The sequence below is a fragment of the Mobula hypostoma genome, chromosome 11 (genome assembly GCF_963921235.1).
Source record: "Mobula hypostoma chromosome 11, sMobHyp1.1, whole genome shotgun sequence".
In the NCBI taxonomy this organism is placed as follows: domain Eukaryota; kingdom Metazoa; phylum Chordata; class Chondrichthyes; order Myliobatiformes; family Myliobatidae; genus Mobula; species Mobula hypostoma.
The window spans coordinates 79,508,310-79,530,733 of record NC_086107.1 but is presented as its reverse complement, the minus strand read 5'-3'; the positions used below and the strand labels follow the sequence as shown (position 1 = coordinate 79,530,733).

General features: G+C 44.4%; 1 protein-coding gene across 4 annotated transcripts in view; it reads right to left on the bottom strand.

The window, feature by feature from the left end:
- LOC134353855 (brain-specific angiogenesis inhibitor 1-associated protein 2-like protein 2) overlaps positions 1-22,424 on the bottom strand; it is a 187,872-nt gene that overhangs the window by 29,037 nt on the left and 136,411 nt on the right. For all 4 annotated transcript variants that reach the window (XM_063062328.1, XM_063062330.1, XM_063062329.1 and 1 more), the window contains 2 exons: positions 6,119-6,190; positions 865-1,090 (listed from right to left, as the gene is read on the bottom strand). In XM_063062328.1, coding sequence (XP_062918398.1) covers positions 865-1,090; positions 6,119-6,190 — 298 coding nt within the window. The remainder of the gene's footprint in view (positions 1-864; positions 1,091-6,118; positions 6,191-22,424) is intronic.

Sequence of the window (22,424 nt, the reverse complement as noted above, 5' to 3'; positions counted from 1 at the left end):
ATCTGGATAGTCTCCAACCTGACGACATGAACATCCATTTTCTCTAAATTTCTGTAACTCTTCCCCCTTCCTCAAACTGGGGAACATGTTACAAGATAAAGGAGTGAACACACAGAACTAAGGTGCACAAGACCTTCTCACAGAGGGGCAATGGATCTCTAGAATTGTCTCTCTAGAGGGCTAGGGCTATTTAAAGCAAAAATCAACAGGCCAGGCGGCATCTATGGAAAAGAGTAAACAGTCGATGTTTCGTGCTGAGACCCTTCATCAGGCCTGGTTCAGTCAGTTAGGAAGGTGACAGTAACTCAAATAACCAAGCATTATAATACTGGTGTACAGAAGTGCATCTCTGAATGCACAACATATTGAACCTTGAAGTGGATGGGCTACAGCAGCAGAAGACCATGAAAGTGGCTACTTTATTAGATACATAAGATGTATAAGATGATGAGAGGCATTGATCATGTGGATAGTCAGAGGTTATTTCCCAGGGCTAAAATGGCTAGCACGAGAGGGCACAGTTTTAAGGTGCTTGGAAGTAGGTACAGAGGAGATGTCAGGGGTAAGTTTTCTTACGCAGAAAGTGGTGAGTGCGTGGAATGGGCTAGCGATGGTGGTGGAGGCGAATACAATAGTGTCTTTTAAGAGGGCTATGGTAACCCTAGGTAATTTCTAAAGTAAGTATATGTGGGCCAAAGGGCCTATATTGCCCTGCAGGTTTTCTATGTTCTCTGTTCTATGTATAAGAGGCATGAAATAAAGTGACACATGAGTGCATGTTACATTAAGGGGAACAGTGTCTCAGACGGCAGGTTCATACCATTGTTTCAAAGAGCATACAGACTTCCTCTCCAGCATACTCACTCTGCTTTGGCCACCCTCTGACACAGCCAGGCTGATTGTGCTGTTCCGCCGGCTCCTTTGGTTTGGCGGAGCTGGACTCTGACTCCGGGACATGCTATGGGGCAGAGGCGGTGGGACAGGGATCGAGCTTGCGGCCGAACTGCTGTAGTCTGCTGGGGGTACCATGTACTTATCCCTGGGCTCCAGCAGATTCTCGACACTTCGACTGCTCCTCAAGGGAAATGGCCTGTGGAATAGAGAGAATGTAAGGAAGAAGGCTCATTACAGCACCCCTTACATTGTGCCAAACTACCTGTGTTCACTCTCATGTCTAATAAAAGGAAACATGGCACAAAATTTGCACCTGATCGAACTCTTTGAGGAGATTACAAGTAAGATAGATAAAGGGGATATAGTGTATGTTGTATATTTGGACTTTCAGAAGGCCTTTGACAAGGTGACATGCATGAGGCTGCTTACCAAGTTAAGAGCTTGTGGTATTACAGGAAAGCCACTGGCATGGTTAGAGCATTGGCTGATTGATAGGAGGCAGAAAGTGGGAATAAAGGGATCCCTTTCTGGTTGGCTGTCAGTAACTAGTGGTGATCTGCAGGGGTCAGTTTTGGGACCGCTTCTTTTTATGCTGTATATAAATGATTTAGATGATGGAATAGATGGCTTTGTTGCCAAATTTGCAGATGATATGAAGATTGGTGAAGGGGCAGGTAGTGTTGAGAAAACAGGTAAGATGCAGAGGACTTGGATAGATTAGGAGAATGGGCAAGAGAATGGCAAATGAAATACAATGGTGGAAAATGCATGGTCATCCACTTTGATAGTAGAAATAAATGTGCAGACTATTTTATAAGTGGGGAGAAAATCCAAAAAAAATCTGTGATGCAAAAGGACTTGGAAGTCCTTGTGCAGAACACCCTAAAGGTTAACTTGCAGGTTGAGTAGTGATGAGGAAAGCAAATGCAATGTTGTCATTTCCAGAGGTCTAGAATACAAGAGCAGGGATGTGGTGATAAGGCTCTATAAGGCACTGGTGTGGCCTCACCTTGAGTATTGTGAACAGTTTTGGTCTCCTCAACTAAGAAAAAACGTGCTGGCATTGCAGATGGTTCAGAGGAGGTTCACAAGGGTGATTCCAGAAATGAAAGGGTTATCATGTGAGGAATGTTTGATAGCTCTGCGTCTGTACTCACTGGAATTTAGAAGGATGAAGGGGGGATCTCATTGAAACCTTTCAAATGTTGGAAGGCCTAGATATGGTAGAAATGGAAAGGATGCTTCCCATGGTGGGGGAGTCTAGGACAAGAGGGCGCAGCCTCGGAATAGAAGGGCAACCATTTAAAACAGAGATGCAATGAAATTTCTTTAGCCAAAGGATGGTGAATTTGTGGAAGTTATTACCACAGGCAGCTGTGCAGGTCAGGTCGTTGGGTGTACTTAAGGCACAGCTGGATTGTTCTTGATTGGACACGGCATCAAAGGTGACAGGGAGAAGGCCGGGGAGTGTGGCTGAGGAGGGGGTTAAAAGGATCAGCCATGATTCAATGGGTCAAATGGCCTAATTCTGCTCCTCTGTCTTATGGTCTAAAATGATCAAAAAACTGAGACTAGAACTAGGTGACATAACCTCAAGATTAGGGGGAATAGATTTAGAATGGAGATGAGGAAGTATTGTTTTTCCCAGAGAGTAGTGAATCTGTGGAATTCTCTGCCCAAGGAAGCAGTAGAGGTACCTCATTAAGTATATTTAAGTCATAGTTACTTTTGCATAGCAGGGGAATTAAGGATTATGAGGAAAAGGCAGGTAGGTGGACACGAGCCCAAGACCAGCTCAGCCACAATCATATTGTATGGCAGAGTAGGCTCGGCAGGCCAGATGGCCTACTCCTGCTTATGTAGAATCAATGGTTTTATATCACTGAGGTCATTTTGTTTCGCTCACAGTCATACAGCATGGAAACAGGTCCTCTGGCCCAACTCAACCATGTTAGCTACCTAAGCTAGTCCCTTCTGCCTGCATTTACTCCATGTTCTTCTAAACCTTCCCTAGCCATGTATCTGTCTACTTTCTTCTTAAGTGTTGTTATTATTCTTGCCTCAACCACTTCTTCTGACAGCTGAGTCCGTATTCCCAGCACACTCAGTGTGGATAATCTGCGCCTCCCTTCCCCTTTAAAATTTTCTTCTCTCACTTTAAACCCATGCCTCCAGTTTTAGACTCCCCTAACCTGCTGCAAAACCTGTGACCTTTCATTTCATGCTAACTCTGTATTAAGATAGCAGAAGGTTGAGAAGTAAAACATGAGTCAGAAACTGCAAAAAAGGTGCAGTGCTGTTTAAAAGATGCAGACCACTAATACAGGCTGTGGTGTTGTTTGGAAGGAGACCGGCAGCCTATCCGATCTACTTGTCTGCATTTGGCCCATATCCCTCTATCCACAAATATCTACTAAACATCATATCTACCTCTACCATTTCCACAGGCAGCTCATTCTGTATATACAGTATACCCCCAACCTCTGTGTGGAAAAACCTACCAATTAGCTCCCTGTTAAATCTTCCTCCTCTCACTTTAAATCCATGTCTCCCCTGCTCTGGGAACAAACTGCAACATTCATCTTATAAATGTCCCTGATGATCTTGTATAATGCTGCACCTCCTATGCTAGCTGGCAAACCATCCCAACCTGTCCAGTCTCTTCTTATAATTCAAGCCATCCACTTAGGGAAACATCCTTCTGAATGCTTTCCACTTAATGGCAACCGGAAATACACACTGTACTCTGAGTGTGGTCTCATAAAACATTTTGCAACGGGTCGAGCAGCATCTGTAGGAGGTAAGGAACTGTCAAAGTTTCAGGATGAAACCCTGAAACATCGACAGCTGCTTCCTCCAACATATTCTGCTCGACAGACTAAATTCAGTCAAAGTCACAGTTAATTTATTATCAAAGTCACCATATACAACCCTGAGATTCGCCTTCTTGCCATCAGTTACAGAAAAATAGAAAAATACAATAGAATTTATGAGCAAAGACTGACGAAGAAACAATGTGCAAAAGAAGATAAGTTGTGTAAATACACATACATAAATAATTAAACAAACAAATAAATTACATATATACATACATAAATAATACTGAGAACATGAGATGTAGAGTCCTTGACCATTGTGGAATCAGTTCAATGTTGAGTTGGGTGAAGTTATCCACACTGGTTCAGAAGCCCGATGGTTGAAGGGTCTTAGCTGTTTCTGAACCTGGTGATGCAGAACCTAAGCTTCCTGTACCTCCTACCCCAATGGCAGAAATGGGAAGGGGGCATGGTCTGGGAGGTCAGGGCTCACTGATGATGGAATTCCTCCAGCAGACCGTTAGGTGCTCCAATTGCAGTCTCTTGTATCTCTCACCAATGTTTTTTTCAGTGGTATCATCTCAATTTAGTGAATGTATAGTATTGGCCAGGATACTGACCAAAATACTCAGCTTTGAACTGGTGACAATAGAGCCCACAAATCCACCTGTGAGAACAGCAGGGCCTCAGTGCAATCTTCCCTTCAAGTGTCTCCACCTTTGCAGCACCCCAAATTAGCATTCTGTGCTAAGTGAATCCAGAACAGAAAAATCTTCTCACTAGAGACTATCCTAACTGGCTGTGTCACAGCCTGGTCTAGAAAAACGAATACTGTTGACCCAGGAACAGAAAAGTCAACAGAAAATGGTGGATATAGCCCAGTCCATCTCAGGAAAAGCCCTCCCCATTACATCATGGCTCTTGAACCCAATCCCATTGTTGATGAAGGCCAACAACACTGTCAACCTGTGTAGTACCTTTGAATATCCTATGGACACAGACCCCAAGATCCTCCACATTGCCAAGTGTCTTACCATAAATACTACATTCTGTCTTCAAATTTGATCTACCAAAATGAACCACTTCACACTTATCTGGGTTGAACTCCATCTGCCACTTCTCAGCACAGTTCTGCATCCTATCTATGTCCCAATGTAACCTCTGACAACCCTCCAGACTATCCACAACACCCCCAACTTTTGTGTCATCAGAAAACTTACTAATCCATCATTCTGCTTCTTCATCCAGGTCATTTATAAAAATCACGAAGAGGAGGAGTCCCAGAACAGATCCCTGCAGAACACCACTGGTCACCGACCTCCATGCAGAATACCAACAATCTACAACCACTCTTTGTCTTCTGTGGGCAAGCCAATTCTGCATCCACAAAGCAAGGTCTCCTTGGATCCCATGCCTCCTTACTTTCTGAATGAGCCTTGCATGGGGAACCTTATCAAATGCCTTACTGAAATCCATACACTCTACATTCACTGCTCTACCTCATCAATATGTTCTGTTACATCCTCAAGGAATTCAACCAAGTTTGTAAGGCATGACCTGCCCTTGACAAAGCCATACTGACTATCCCCAACCAGATTATGTCTCTCCAAATACTCATAAACCCTGCCTCTCAGGATCTTCTCCAACAACTTGCCCACCACTGAAGTAAAATTCACTGGTCTATAATTTCCTGGGTTATCTCTACTCCCTTTCTTGAACAAGGGAACAACATTTGCAACCCTCCAATCCCCTAGTACATATTCCTGTCCCTATTGATGATCCATTATTGAGGACTCTCACCATCCAGGCTATGCTCTCTTCCCACTGCTACAATCAGGCAGGGAGTACAGGAGCCCAGGTCCCCAACACCACCAGGTTCAGGAACAGTTTTTATCCTACAACCATCAGGCTCCTGAGCCTGTGTGGACAACCTCAAATCTGAACTGATTCCATGACCTACAGACTCAATTTCAAGAACTCTACAATTCATGTTCTCAATATTATTTATTCTTTTATTTGTACAATTTGTCTTCTTTGCAAACTTTGCAGTTGTTTGTCAGTCTTTAGTTATATATAGGTTTCATAAATTCTATTGCATTTCTCTGTTTTCCTCTAAATGCCTGCAAGAAAACAAATCTCAGGATTGTATATGGAGATATCTATGTGATTTGATAACAAAAGTACTTTAACTTTTGAACTTGAATAAGCAGTTGGATACCTCCATGAGTATAAACAAGTGATGTGAAGCAGACAAAATACATCTCTTGTACAAAGTATGAATCAATGAGTATCTGCCTTCCACTGATGTAACCATTAGACTGATGGCAGTAAACCTCAAACACAAGTACACGCAAACCAATATCCAACCCCACGTCCCCCCTGCCAGAAATGCCCAGTAACATGTTTACCTGAGTGTTGTCTCATGTGACCGACTCTCTCCTTGAAAAGGCTGTACGAATGAGTGCGGGAACCAGCCCTGTCTGTGGGAACAAAGTTGATGAGCACTATTGAAGAGTCACAGTCTGATGAAGCAGAAATTAGAAGCAACTTCACTGACTTTATTTCAAGCTCAGTAGGTTCAGTTCAATTTTATTTGCTGCTTTAACCATATTCTATTCCAGACGGATGTTACTGGTCAAATTCAAATGGTTTGAATTGCTTAGCTCTTTCGTGTGGTGTGTTGGCTAACATAATGCTTTACAATACCAACAACCCAGCACTGCCAGCAAGGGGTTTATATGTTCTCCCCATGACCACATGGATTTCCTCCGGGTGCTCTGGTTTCCCCCCACACAGTCCAACAACATACCAGATGATAGGTTAATTGGTGATTGTAAATTGTCCCATGATTAGGCTAGGGTTAAATCAGGGATCACTGGGCGGTGTGGCTCGAAGGGCCGAAAGAGCTCATTCTGCACTGTATCTAAATAAGTAAAAATAAATAAATTATACTTACACAGAAGTTGCAATACCAATGTTTATGATGTATGTGGCAAAATAATGCATTAAGCAAACATCAAGTGGTGCTGAAATTAAAGGGAAGTGTTTGTGTAGGGGACTGGACCTTGGCGTATCAAACCATTCACTCAAGGGAGAGGATAACATTCACACCATACAAGGGCAGAGTGGATGTGGTGACTATGATTCCATGAGCAGGAGGGTCTAGGATCAGAGGACACAGCTTCAGAATAGAAGAATATCCTTTTAGAATAGAGATAACAAGGAATTTCTTTAGGGTGGTGAATCTGTGGAATTCATTGATACAGATGGCTGTGGAGGCCAAGTCATTGGGTATATTTAAAGTGGAAGTTGATGGGTTCTTGATTTGTAAGGGTGTCAAAGGTTACAGGAAGAAGGCAGGAGAATGGGGCTAAAACTGAAAATAAATCAGCCATGAATGGATGAAAGAGTAGGTTTGATGGGCCCTGAGCCTAATTCTGCTTCGATGTCTAACGCTCTCCTAAACCTATCCTATAAGACACTTAACCATATATTACTTAGCAATAGGTCCTCTGTATTGGGTGCCACAAGAAAATTGAATGGTTCCCTCATACGATAAAATAGATGCTCGACTTCACAATTTACTTTGTTATGATCATGCACTTTATTATTTACCTGCACTGCACTTTCTCTGTAGATGTTACACTATATTCTGCATTGTTGCTTTAACTCATTCTACCTCAATGCACTGGGTAATGAATTGATCTATATTAACAATACGCAAGACAAGCTTTTCACTGTAACTCCATACAAGTGACAATAATAAGCCAATATCAAGAAACAAATACCTAGTTCAGAATGGATGCAGCCTTCTCCATTTGACATTCAATGACATTATCATCATTTGAGTTCTCTCTCCCAACATCCTAGGAATCACTACAAACCAGAGACCTAACCAGGCCAGAAACATGACTATCATGAAAGATGAAGGACTAGGAATCTGGCACAAAGCGACTCACAAAGTCTTTCCCCCATTGATGAGACACATGCCAGGAGACTGTTAGAGGACTCCCTGTGCGGCTGGATGAATGCCACACTAAAAATACTCAGGAAGATCAGTGAAATTTTGGACACTATTAGGGCTCGCAGAATGCAGTATTTCAAACGGACCTGGGAATACAAATCCATAAATCCATAATTTTTGAAAGTGCCATCACAGGTAGATAGGTCAAAAAGAGAGCTTTTTGCATGTTGGCCTTCATAAATCAGGGCATAGATTACAGGAGTTGGGACGTTACACTGAAGTTGTCTAAGATGTTGGTGAGACAGATTCTGGTGTGCAGTTCTGGTAACCTAGCTACAGGAAAGATTTCAGTAAGTTTGAAAGAATGCAGAGAAAATTTACAAGGATGTTGCCAGGACTTGAGGACTTGAGTTATAGGGAAAAATTAAAGAGATTAGGACTTCTTTCTTTGGCATGCAGGAGAATGAAAGAGATACACAGAATTAAAGAGAATAGCTTTATTTATGCCAGGTACATTGAAATACACTGTGAAATGTGCCAACGCCCAACATAACTCAACGATGAGCTGGGGGCAGCCCACAAGCGTCACCATGTTTTTGCCAACAGCATAGCATGCCAACAACTCACTAACCCTGACCCATACTTCTTTGGAATGTGGGAGGAAACTGGAGCATCCAGAGGAAATCTACATGGTCATGGCAGAATATACAAACTCCTTACAGAGTCGAACCACGATCTTCCAATCAATAGCACTGTAAGGTGTTACACCGTTACGCTACCATGCCACCCCATTTGGGGTGTAGATAAGGTGAATGTATGCAGGCTTTTCCCCACAGATTCGGTGAGACTCGAATCAGAGGTCATAAGTTTAGGGTGAATGATGGAATATTTAAGTGGAACATCAGGGGGATCTTCTTCACTCAGCAGGTGGTGCAAATATGGAATGAGCTGTCAGCAGAATTTGTAGATGCAGATTCAATTGTAATATTTAAGAGAAGTTTGGATAGATATATAGATGAGAGAGGTGTAGAGGGTTATCTTCCAAATACTGATAGATGAGAATAGGCAAAAGACTGGGCCAGCACACACTAGATGGGATGAAGGGCCTATTTCTGTGGTGTAGTACTAAATGACTCTATGACAAGGCAACCCATTCACCCTACTGCAACCCTACCGCTCATCCACTGGATGCACTGTCTGTTGCAACCTGCCGACTTTTTCTCAAAAACCAGCACCTCTTAAACCCCTGAGCTTACTCATACCCTGCAGATAAATGAGAAACACCAACTCAATTACTTTGAAGATTACCCTGACTTGAAAGATGTCACTGCTTCTCTATCATAACTGGAACTACCTTTCCAATACCCTCTGCAGAAGGACTGAAGTGGTTCGAGGTGCCAGCTCACCCCTCACCTTCTCAGGGGCAATTAGGGAAAGTAATAAATGCTGGTAAAGTGAAGCTGCACTCTGCCTCGTAGGGTCCACAGGTATCACTGGTCCTCATCCATCTCCTAAATCACTCACGTCTGCCTCCAACAGGCACACCCTGGCACATCTCTGCAGCTGGCGGGATAAACGATGTGAGGGGGTGGTGTTAACACAGCACCACTGGGCAAAGGACCTCATCAACGAAGCCACAGGCCAGAGCAGATGAGTTCCCTGAAGAACCACAACGGCCACATGTTCGAGACCAGGGTGAGCCACCGAGTTGGAGGACATTGGCTGTGGTCTGGCCTGGAGAGGGATGGGCGACATCCGGCCTCACCAGCCCAAGACACTCGGAAGTGTCCTTACGACCCATGTTTGTGGGATCGAACCGAATCGAATAAATAATGGCCTTGACAACAACACCCACACTGCATAAATCAGACGAACAATAATGGATCAAAGTCAACATGTAAGATCCTTTGGAAACTATGTTGGATGTGATGTTGAACAACTTACTATATGATAAATACAATAAATCAAATTGTGTCCCTAATTTCATCGTGAGGACAGCATCACTATAAAGGTTGCTCTGGTTCTTGTCACCTACGTTCAGAGAATGATAGAGTGGACAGCCAGTGCCTTTTCCACAGGGCAGTAATGGGGAAAATAGAAAAGGGCACAACTTTAAGATGGTTGGAGGGAAGTTGTGGGGGTGGGTATGTCAGAAGTAGGTCTTTTACACAGAGAGTGGTGTTGCATAGAACGCACTGCCGGGGATGGTGAGAGAAGCAGGTACATTAGGGACATTTAAGATAAGCACATGGCTGAAAGAAAAATGGAGGCTAGGTGGGAGGGAAGGGTTAGATTCATCTCAGAGTAGGTTAAAAGGTTGGTACGACATTGTGGGTTGAAGAGCCAGTACTGCGCTATGTTGCATGTTCTATGTACCTTGTTACATGTGACAATATTTTGTGCAGGGAGGAAGGGGGTCAGGGATTGTATTGTTGCTATTTTTTCTGTGGAGGAGGGGGTCAGGGATTTATTGCCACAGTTTTTCTGCGGGGGAGGGGATCAGAGATGTATTCTCACTGTCTTTTCTGCGGCGGAGGGTGTCAGGGATTTATTGTCACTGTTTTTTCTGTAGAGGAGGGGGTAAGGGATTTATTGTCACTGTTTTTCTGTGGGGCAGATCAGGGATTTATTCTCACTGACTTTTCTGCGGAGGAGGGGGTCAGGGATTTATTCTCACTGTTTTTTCTGTGGGGGGTCAGGGATTTATTGTCACTGTCTTTTCTGTGGAAGAGGGGTCAGGGATTTATTCTCACCGTTTTTTCTGTGGAGGAGGGATTCGGGGATTTATTGTCACAGTTTTTTCTGTCGGGGGGTCAGGGTTTTATTGTCACTGTTTTTGTCATTGGGGGGATCAGGGATTTATTGTCACTGTTTTTTCTGTGGAGGAGGGATTCGGGGATTTATTGTCACAGTTTTTTTCTGTGGAGGAGGGGGTCAGGGATTTATTGTTACTGGTTTTCTGTGGAGAAGGGGCTCGGGGATTTATTGTTACTGGTTTTCTGTGGAGAAGGGGCTCGGGGATTTATTGTCACAGTCTTTTATGCGGAGGAAGGGATCGGGGATTTATTGTCACAGTTTTTTCTGTGGCGCGTCAGGGATTTATGGTCATTGTTCTTTCTGCAGCGGGGGTCAGGGATTTATTGTCACTGTTCTTTCGGCCGAGGAGGGGGTCAGGGATTTATTGTCACTGCTTTTTCTGTGGGGCGAGTCAGGGATTTACTGTCACTGTTTTTTCTGAGGGGGGAGTCAGGGATTTATAGTCACTGTTCTTTCTATGGAGGTGTTCAAGGATTTATTTTCACTGTTTTCTCGGTGGGGAGGGGGTCAGGGATTTATTGTCACTGTTTCTTCGGTTTAGGGAGTTAAGGATTTATTGTCACTGTTTTCTTGGTGGGGAGGGGGTCAGGGATTTATTGTCACTTTTATCTCTGTAGAGGAGGGGTCAGGGATTTATTGTAACTGTTTTTTCAGTGGAGGGGGTCAAGGATTTATTTTCACTGTTTTCTTGGTGGGGAGGGGGTCAAGGATTTATTGTCACTGCTTTTTCTGTGGGGGTGTAAGGGATTTATTGTCACTGTCTTTTTCTGTGGAGGAGGGGGTCAGGGATTTATTGTCACTGTCTTTTATGCGGGGGAAGAGTTCGGGGATTTATTGTCACAGTTTTTTCTGTGGCACGTCAGGGATTTATTCTCATTGTTCTTTCTGCGGGGGGGGTCAGGGATTTATTGTCACTGTTTTTTCGGTGGAGGAGGGGGTCAGGGATTTATTGTCACTGTTATGCTCTGTGGAGGAGGGGGTTAGGGATTTATTGTCACTGTTTTTTTCTGTGGAGGAGGGGGTCGGGGATTTATTGTTACTGGTTTTCTGTGGAGAAGGGGGTCAGGGATTTATTGTCACTGTTTCTTCGGTTTAGGGAGTTAAGGATTTATTGTCACTGTTTTCTTGGTGGGGAGGGGGTCAGGGATTTATTGTCACTTTTATCTCTGTAGAGGAGGGGTCAGGGATTTATTGTAACTGTTTTTTCTGTGGAGGGGGTCAAGGATTTATTGTCACTGTTATGCTCTGTGGAGGAGGGGGTTAGGGATTTATTGTCACTGTTTTTTTCTGTGGAGGAGGGGGTCGGGGATTTATTGTTACTGGTTTTCTGTGGAGAAGGGGGTCAGGGATTTATTGTCACTGTTTCTTCGGTTTAGGGAGTTAAGGATTTATTGTCACTGTTTTCTTGGTGGGGAGGGGGTCAGGGATTTATTGTCACTTTTATCTCTGTAGAGGAGGGGTCAGGGATTTATTGTAACTGTTTTTTCTGTGGAGGGGGTCAAGGATTTATTTTCACTGTTTTCTTGGTGGGGAGGGGGTCAAGGATTTATTGTCACTGCTTTTTCTGTGGGGGTGTAAGGGATTTATTGTCACTGTCTTTTTCTGTGGAGGAGGGGGTCAGGGATTTATTGTCACTGTCTTTTATGCGGGGGAAGAGTTCGGGGATTTATTGTCACAGTTTTTTCTGTGGCACGTCAGGGATTTATTCTCATTGTTCTTTCTGCGGGGGGGTCAGGGATTTATTGTCACTGTTTTTTATGCGGGGGAAGAGTTCGGGGATTTATTGTCACAGTTTTTTCTGTGGCACGTCAGGGATTTATTCTCATTGTTCTTTCTGCGGGGGGGGTCAGGGATTTATTGTCACTGTTTTTTCGGTGGAGGAGGGGGTCAGGGATTTATTGTCACTGTTATGCTCTGTGGAGGAGGGGGTTAGGGATTTATTGTCACTGTTTTTTTCTGTGGAGGAGGGGGTCGGGGATTTATTGTTACTGGTTTTCTGTGGAGAAGGGGGTCAGGGATTTATTGTCACAGTTTTTTCTGTGGAGGAGGAGTCAGGGATTTATTGTCACTGTTTTTTTTCTGTGGAGGAGGGGGTCGGGGATTTATTGTTACTGGTTTTCTGTGAAGAAAGGGGTCAGGGATTTATTGTCACTGTCTTTTATGCGGAGGAGGGGTTCGGGGATTTATTGTCACAGCTTTTCCTGTGGCGCGTCAGGGATATATATCATTGTTCTTTCTGCCGGAGGGGGGTCAGGGATTTTTTGTCACTGTTTTTTCGGCGGAGGAGGGGGTCAGGGATTTATTGTCACTGTTCTTTCTGTGGAAGGTGTCAAGGATTTATTGTCACTGTTTTCTCGGCGGCGAGGGGGTCAGGTATTGATTGTCACTGCTTTTTCGGTGGGGCGAGCCAGGGATTTATTGTCACTGTTTTTTCTGAGGAGGGAGTCAGGGATTTATAGTCACTGTTCTTTCTGTGGAGGTGTTCAAGGATTTATTGTCACTGTTTTCTCGGTGGGGAGAGGGTCAGGGATTTATTGTCACTGTTATCTTCTGTGGAGGAGGGGTCAGGGATTTATTGTCACTGTGTTTTCGGTGGAACGAGTCAAGGATTTATTGTTACTGTTTTCTCGGTGGGGAGGGGGTCAGGGATTTATTGTCACTGTTATCTTCTGTGGAGGAGGGGTCAAGGATTTATTGTCACTGTTTTTTCTGTGGGGGGAGTCAGGGATTAATTGTCACTGTCTTTTTCTGCGGAGGAGGGGTCAGGGATTTATTGTCACTGCTTTTTATGCGGGGGGAGTGAGGGATTTATTGTCACTGTTCTTTCTGTGGAGGGGGTCAAGGATTTCTTGTCACTGTTTTCTCGGTGGGGAGGGGTCAGGGATTTATTGTCACTGTTCTTTCTGCGGAGAGGGTCAAAGATTTAATGTCACTGTTTTCTCGGTGGGGTGAGCGTCAGGGATTTATTGTCACTGTTATGTTCTGCGGAGGAGGGGTCAGGATTTATTCTGCTTTTTTCTGCGGGGGGATCAGGGATGTAATGTCACTATATTTTTCGGTGGAGAAGGGGGTCAGGAATTTATTTTCACTGTCTTTTATGTGGAGGAGGGGTTCGGGGATTTATTGTCACAGTTTTTTCTGTGGCGCGTCAGGGATTTATTGTCACTGTTCTTTCTTCAGGGGGGGTCAGGGATTAATTGTCACTGTTTTTTCAGCAGAGGAGGGGGTCAGGTATTGATTGTCACTGCTTTTTCGGTGGGGCGAGTCAGGGATTTATTGTCACTGTTTTTTCTGAGGGGGGAGTCAGCTATTTATAGTCACTGTTCTTTCTGTGGAGGTGGTTAAGGATTTATTCTCACTGTTTTTTCTGCGGAGGGGGTCAGGGATTTATTGTCACTGTGTTTTCTGTGGGCTGGTCAGGGATTTATTGTCGCAGTTTTTTCTATGGGGTGATCAGGGATTTTTTGTCACTTTTTTTTCTGCGGAGAAGGGGGACAGAGATTTATTGTTACTTTTTTTTCTGTGGACTAGGGGGTCAGGGATTTATTGTCACTGTTTTTTTCTGTGGAGGAGAGGGTCAGGGATCTATTTTCACTGTTTTTTCTGCAGAGGAGGGGGTCAGGGATTTATTGTCACTGTCTTTTCTGCAGAGGAGGGATTCGGGGATTTATTGTCACGGTGTTTTCTGTGGGCGGGTCAGGGATTTATTGTCACTGTCCTTTCTGCGGGGCGGGGTCAGCGATGTATTGTCACTGTTCTTTCTGTGGAGAGGGTCAAGGATTTATTATCACTGTTTTCTCGGTGGGGAGAGGGTCAGGGATTTATTGTCACTGCTTCTTTCTGTGGGGGGATCAGGGATTTATTGTCACTGTTTTTTCTGTGGGGGGAGTCAGGGATTAATTGTCACTGCTCTTTCTGTGGAAGGTGTCAGGGATTTATTGTCACTGTTGTATTCTGTGGAGGAGGGGGTCAGGGATTTATTGTCACTGTCTTTTATGCGGGGCAAGAGTTCGGGGATTTATTGTCACAGTTTTTTCTGTGGTGCGTCAGGGATTTATTGTCATTGTTCTTTCTGCGGGGGGGTCGGGGATTAATTGTCACTGTTTTTTCGGCGGAGAAGGGGGTCAGGTATTGATTGTCACTGCTTTTTCCATGGGGCGAGTCAGGGATTTATTGTCACTGTTTTTTCTGAGGAGGGAGTCAGGGATTTATAGTCACTGTTCTTTCTGTGAAGGTGTTCAAGGATTTATTGTCACTGTTTTCTCAGTGGGGAGAGGGTCAGGGATTTATTGTCACTGTTATCTTCTGTGGAGGAGGGGTCAGGGATTTATTGTCACTGTGTTTTCTGTGGGCTGGTCAGGGATTTATTGTCACAGTTTTTTCTGTGGGGGGATCAGGGATTTATTGTCACTGTTTTTCTTCTGTGGACTAGGGGGTCAGGGATTTATTGTCACTGTTTTTTCTGCAGAGGAGGGATTCGGGGATTTATTGTCACAGTTTTTTCTGTGGCGGAGAGACGAGGATTCATTGTCAATATTTTCTCGGTGGCGAGGGGGTCATGGATTTCAAGTCACTGTTATGTTCTCTGGAGCGGGGGTCAGGGATTTATTGTCAATGTTTTTCTGTGGGGGAGGGATTCGGGGATTTATTGTCACTGTGCTTTCTGTGGGCTGGTCAGGGATTTATTGTCACTGCTTTTTCTGTGGAGGGGGTCAAGGATTTATTGTCACTGTCTTTTATGCGGAGTTGGGGGTCAGGGATATATTGTCACTATTTTTTCTGTGGAGAAGGGGGTCAGGCATTTATTGTCACTTTTTTTCTGTAGAGGAGAGGAACAGGGATTTATTGTCACTGTTTTTTCTGTGGAGGAGGGGGTCAGGGATTTATTGTCACTGCTTTTTTCTGTGGAGAAGGGGGTCAGGGATTTATTGTCACTGTCTTTTCTGCAGAGAAGGGATTCGGGGATTTATTGTCACTGTTTTTTCTGTGGAGGGAGTCAAGGAGTCATTGTCACTGTTTTTTCGGTGGCGAGGGGGTCACGGATTTATTGTCACTGTTATGTTCTGTGGAGGAGGGGGTCAGGGATTTATTGTCACTGTTTTTCTGTGGAGGAGGGATTCGGGGATTTATTGTCACTGTGTTTTCTGTGGGCTGGTCAGGGATTATATTGTCACTGTTCTTTCTGCAGGGGGGTGTCAGGGATTTATTGTCACTGTTTTTTTCTGTGGAGGAGGGGGTCAGGGATTTATTGTCACTGCTTTTTCTGTGGGGGCAATCAGGGATTTATTGTCGCTGTTCTTTCTGTGGAGGGGGTTAAGGATTTATTGTCACTGTTTTCCCAGTGGGGAGGGGGTTAGGGATTTATTGTCACTGTCTTTTCTGTGGAGGAGGGGGGTCAATGATTTATTGTCACGGTCTTTTCTGCAGAGGAGGGATTCACGGATTTATTGTCACTGTGTTTTCTGTGGGCGGGTCAGGGATTTATTGTTACTGTCCTTTCTGCGGGGGGGGGTCAGGGATTTATTGTCACTGTTCTTTCTGTGGAGAGGGTCAAGGATTTATTGTCACTTTTTTTTCTGTGGAGGTGGGGGTCAGGGATTTATTGTCACTGTTTTTTCTGTGGAGGTGGGGGTCAGGGATTTATTGTCACTGTTTTTTCTGTGGAGGGGGTCAAGGGTTTATTGTCACTGCTTTCCCAGGGGGAGGGTGTTAGGGATTTATTGTCACTGTTTTTTCAGTGGAGAAGGTGGTCAGGGATTTATTGTCACAGTCTTTTATGCGGAGTTGGGGGTCAGGGATTTATTGTCACTATTTTTTCTGTGGAGGAGGGGGTCAGGCATTTATTGTCACTGCTTTTTTTCTGTAGAGGAGGGGAACAGGGATTTATTGTCACTGTTTTTTCAGTGGGGGGGTCAGGGATTTATTGACACTGCTTTTTTCTGTGGAGAAGAGTGTCAGGGATTTATTGTCACTGATTTTTCAGTGGAGAAGGTGGTCAGGGATTTATTGTCACAGTCTTTTATGCGGAGTTGGGGGTCAGGGATTTATTGTCACTATTTTTTCTGTGGAGGAGGGGTCAGGGATTTATTGTTACTGTTTTTTCTGTGGAGAAGGAAGTCAGGCATTTATTGTCACTGTCTTTTCTAGAGAGGAGGGATTCGGGGATTTATTGTCACAGATTTTTCTGTGGAGGGGGTCAAGGATTCATTGTCACTGTTTTCTCGGTGGTGAGGGGGTCACAGATTTATTGTCACTGTTATGTTCTGTGGAGGAGGGGGTCAGGGATTTATTGTCGCTGTGTTTTCTGTGGGCTGGTCAGGGATTTATTGTCACTGTTCCTTCTGTGGGGGGAATCAGGGATTTTTGTCGCTGTTCTTTCTGTGGAGGGGGTCAAGGATTTATTGTCACTGCTTTCCCGGGGGGAGGGGGTTAGGGATTTATTGTCACTGTTTTTTCAGTGGAGGAGGGGGTCAGGGATTTATTGTCACAGTCTTTTATGCGGAGTTGGGGGTCAGGGATTTATTGTCACTATTTTTTCTGTGGAGGAGGGGGTCAGGCATTTATTGTCACTGTTTTTTTCTGTAGAGGAGGGGAACAGGGAGTTATTGTCACTGTTTTTTTCTGTGGGCTGGTCAGGGATTTATTGTCACTGCTTTTTCTGTGGAGGAGAGGATCAGGGATTTATTGTTACTGTTTTTTTCTGTGGAGGAGGGGGTCAGGGATTTATTGTTACTGTTTTTTCTGTGGAGGAGGGGGTCAGGCATTTATTGTCACTGTTTTTTTCTGTAGAGGAGGGGAACAGGGATTTATTGTCACTAGTTTTTTCAGTGGGGAGATCAGGGATTTATTGTCACTGCTTTTTTCTGTGGAGGAGGGGGTCAGGGATTTATTGTTACTGTTTTTTCTGTGGAGAAGGGGGTCAGGGATTTATTGTCACTGTCTTTTCTGCAGAGGAGGGATTCGGGGATTTATTGTCACAGTTTTTTCTGTGGAGGGAGTCAAGGAGTCATTGTCACTGTTTTTTCGGTGGCGAGGGGGTCACGGATTTATTGTCACTGTTATGTTCTGTGGAGGAGGGGGTCAGGGATTTATTGTCACTGTTTTTCTGTGGAGGAGGGATTCGGGGATTTATTGTCACTGTGTTTCTGTGGGCTGGTCAGGGATTTATTGTCGCTGTTCTTTCTGCGGGGTGTGTCAGGGATTTATTGTCACTGTTTTTTTCTGTGGAGGAGGGGGTCAGGGATTTATTGTCACTGCTTTTTCTGTGGTGGCAATCAGGGATTTATTGTCGCTGTTCTTTCTGTGGAGGGGGTCAGGGATTTATTGTCACTATTTTTTCTGTGGAGGAGGGGGTCAAGGATTTGTTGTCATTGATTTTTTCTGTGGAGGAGAGGGTCAGGGATTTATTGTCATTTTTTTTCTGTGGAGAAGAGGGTCAGGGATTTATTGTCACTTTTTTTCTGTGGAGGACAGGTCAGGGATTTATAGTCACTGATTTTTCTGTGGGAGAGAGGGTCAGGGATTTATTGTCACTGTTTTTTCGGCGGAGGAGGGGTTCAGGGATTTATTTTCACTGCTTTTTCTGTGGGGTGAGTCACGGATTTATTGTCACTGCTTTTTCTGTGGGGGGAGTCAGGGATTTATTGTCACTGTTATGTTCTGTGGAGGAAGGGGTTCTCGATTTATTGTCACCGTTTTTTCTGTGGAGGAGGGGGGCTGGGATTTATTGTCACTGATTTTTTCTGTGGTGGAGGGTGTCAGGGATTTATTGTCACTGCTTTCTCTGTAGAGGAGGGGGTCAGGGATTATTGTCAATGTTTTTTCTGTGGAGGAGGGATCAGGGATTTATTGTCACTGTTTTTTCTGTGGAGGAGAGGGTCAGGGATTTATTTTCACTGTTTTTTCTGCAGAGGAGGGGGTCAGGGATTTATTGTCACTGTCTTTTCTGCAGAGGAGGGGTTCAGGGATTTATTGTCACTGTCTTTTCTGCAGAGGAGGGGTTCAGGGATTTATTGTCACAGTTTTTTCTGTGGCGGGGTCAGGGTTTTATTGCCACTGTTCTTTCTGCGGGGGGTGTGGGATTTATTGGCACTGTTTTTTTCTGTGGAGGAGGGGGTCAGCGATTTATAGTCACTGTATTTTGCTGTAGAGGAGGGTGCCAGGGATTTATTGTCTCTGTTTGTTCTGTGAACAGGGGTCAGGGATTTATTGTCTCTGTTTGTTCTGTGAACGGGGGTCAGGGATTTATTGTCACAGTTTTCTCGGTGGGGAGGGGGTCAGGGATTTATTGTCACTGTTTTTTTCTGTGGAGGACGGGTCAGGGATTTATTGTTACTGTTTTTTCTGTGGAGAAGCGGGTGAAGGATTTATTGTCACTGTTTTTTTCTGTAGAGGAGAGGGTCGGGGATTTATTGTCACTTTTTTTTCTGTGGAGGACGGGTCGGGGATTTATTGTTACTGTTTTTTCTGTGGAGAAGGGGGTGAAGGATTTATTGTCACTGTCTTTTATGCGGAGGAGGGGTTCGGGGATTTTTGTCACAGTTTTTTCTGTGGCGGGTCAGAGATTTATTGTCACTGTTCTTTCTGCGGGGTGGGTCAGTGATTTATTGTCACTGTTTTTTCGGCGGAGGAGGGGTTCAGGGATTTATTTTCACTGCTTTTTCTGTGGGGTGAGTCACGGATTTATTGTCACTGCTTTTTCTGTGGGGGGAGTCAGGGATTTATTGTCACTGTTACGTTCTGTGGAGGAAGGGGTCCTCGATTTATTGTCACCGTTTTTTCTGTGGAGGAGGGGGGCTGGGATTTATTGTCACTGATTTTTCTGCAGAGGAGGGGGTCAGGGATTTATTGTCACTGTTTTTTTCTGTGGAGGAGAGGGTCAGGGATTTATTTTCACTGTTTTTTCTGCAGAGGAGGGGGTCAGGGATTTATTGTCACTGTCTTTTCTGCAGAGGAGGGGTTCAGGGATTTATTGTCACAGTTTTTTCTGTGGCGGGGTCAGGGTTTTATTGCCACTGTTCTTTCTGCGGGGGGTGTGGGATTTATTGGCACTGTTTTTTTTCTGTGGAGGAGGGGGTCAGCATTTTATAGTCACTGTATTTTGCTGTAGAGGAGGGTGCCAGGGATTTATTGTCTCTGTTTGTTCTGTGAACAGGGGTCAGGGATTTATTGTCTCTGTTTGTTCTGTGAACGGGGGTCAGGGATTTATTGTCACTGTTTTCTCGGTGGGGAGGGGGTCAGGGATTTATTGTCACTGTTATGTTCTGTGGAGGAGGGGGTCAGGGATTTATTGTCACTGTTTTTGTTGTGGAGGAGAAGGTCAGGGATTTATTGTCACTGTTTTTTTCTGTGGGGGGATCAGGGATTTATTGTCTCTGATTTTTCTGTGGAGGACGGTTCAGGGATTTTTGTCACTGTTTTTTCCGTGGAGGACTGGTCAGGGATTTATTGTCACTGATTTTTCTGTGGAGGAGAGGGTCAGGGATTTATTATCACTGTTTTTTTCTGTGGAGGAGGGGGTCAGGGATTTATTGTCACTGTTCTTTCTGCGGGGGAGTCAGGGATTTATAGTCACTGTGTTTTTCTGTGGAGGAGGGGGTCAGGAATTTATTGTCACTATTCTTTCTGCGGGGTGTCAGGGATTGATTGTCACTGTTTTTTCTGCGGCCGAGTGGGTCAGGGATTTGTTGTAACTGTTTTTTCTGCGGAGGAGGGGGTCAGGGCTTTATCATCATTTTTTTTTCTGTGGGGGGGTCAGAGATTTATTGTCACTGTTTATTTTCTGTGGAGGAGTGGGTCAGGGATTTATTGTCACTGTTATGTTCTGTGCAGGACAGGTCAGGGATTTATTGTCACTTTTTTCTGTGGGGAAGTCAGCGATTTATTCTCACTGTTTTTTCTGTGGAGGGAGGTTAGGGATTTATTGTCACTGTTCTTTCTGTGCAGGAGGACAAGCATTTATTGTCACTGTTTTCTCAGTGGGGAGGGGGTCAGCGATTTATTGCCACTGTTTTTTCTGTGGAGGAGGGGTCAATGATTTATTGTCACTGTTTTTTCTGTGGAGGAGGGGGGTCAAGGATTTATTGTCACGGTCTTTTCTGCAGAGGAGGGATTCGGGAATTTATGGTCACTGTCCTTTCTGCGGGGGTGGGGTCAGGGATTTATTGTAACTGTTTTTTTCTGTGAAGGACGGGTCAGAGATTTATTGTCACAGTTTTTTCTGTGGGGGGTCAGCGATTTATTGTCACTGTTTTTTTCTGTGGAGGAGGGGGTCAGGGATTTATTGTTACTGTTTTTTCTGTGGAGAAGGGGGTCGGGGATTTATTGTCACTGTTTTTCTGTGGAGGAGGGATTCGGGGATTTATTGTCACAGTTTTTTCTGTGGAGGGAGTCAAGGAGTCATTGTCACTGTTTTTTCGGTGGCGAGGGGGTCACGGATTTATTGTCACTGTTATGTTCTGTGGAGGAGGGGGTCAGGGATTTATTGTCACTGTTTTTCTGTGGAGGAGGGATTCGGGGATTTATTGTCACTGTGTTTTCTGTGGGCTGGTCAGGGATTTATTGTCACTGTTCTTTCTGCGGGGGGTGTCAGGGATTTATTGTCACTGTTTTTTTCTGTGGAGGAGGGGGTCAGGGATTTATTGTCACTGCTTTTTCTGTGGTGGCAATCAGGGATTTATTGTCGCTGTTCTTTCTGTGGAGGGGGTCAGGGATTTATTGTCACTATTTTTTCTGTGGAGGAGGGGGTCAAGGTTTTGTTGTCATTGATTTTTTCTGTGGAGGAGAGGGTCAGGGATTTATTGTCACTCTTTTTTTCTGTGGAGGAGGGGGTCAGGGATTTATAGTCACTGATTTATCTGTCGGGGAGAGGGTCAGGGATTTATTGTCACTGTTTTTTTCTGTGGAGGAGGGGGTCAGGGATTTATTGTCACTTTTTTTCTGTGGAAAGGGGGTCAGGGATTTATTGTCACCGTCTTTTATGCGGAGGAGGGGTTCGGGAACATTGTCACAGTTTTTTCTGTGGGGGGGTCAGGGATTTATTGTCACTGTTCTTTCTGCGGGGGGGTCAGGGATTTATAGTCACTGTGTTTTTCTGTGGAGGAGGGGGTCAGGAATTTATTGTCACTGTTCTTTCTGCAGGGGGGTCAGAGATTTATTGTTCCTGTTTTTTCTGCGGAGGAGGGCGTCAGAGATTTATTGTCACTGTTTTTTCTGCGGAGGAGGGGTCAAGGATTTATTGTCACTGTTTTTTCTGCGGAGGAGGGGTCAAGGATTTATTGTCACTGTTTTTCCTGTGGGGGGGGTCAGGGATTTATTGTCACTTTTTTTGCAGTGGGGGGTCAGGGATTTATTGTCACTGTTTTCTCTGTGGAGGAGGGGGGTCAGGGATTATTGTCAATGTTTTTTCTGTGGAGGAGGGTTCAGGGATTTATTATCACTGATTTTTCTGCAGAGGAGGTGTTCAGGGATTTTATCGTTGCTCTTCTTTTTCTACTGGGAGTGGGGCGGGAGATCCTGGGGTCTACAGGTTTTGTTGCTTTTACTTTTCATGGCTATCCGGAGAAGACAAATATCTGAGTTGTATTGTAGATGCAGGCTTTGACCTTGAAGAGTAAACCAACTCCAATTCCGTTCTTATAGTTTCATTTCTTTAATGACCCAAGTGAATTCCTGCTTGGACTCAATTAGTTAATCTTTTGGGTAATTCTTACACTATTTCGCAGTAACAGCATTGCTGCAATTATGTTGATCTAGACCACTCAGAAATACACGACATAATTCTGCAAGAATAAATATTGTATTCTATCAATTAATCAGTCAGAGATGTGCAGGTGCTGGTAATCTGAAATCAAATAGAAAATGCTGGAAGGACTCAGCAATCTGAACAGAAAAATTGTTGGCACTTCAGACTGATGATCCTGGTGGCGTGACAG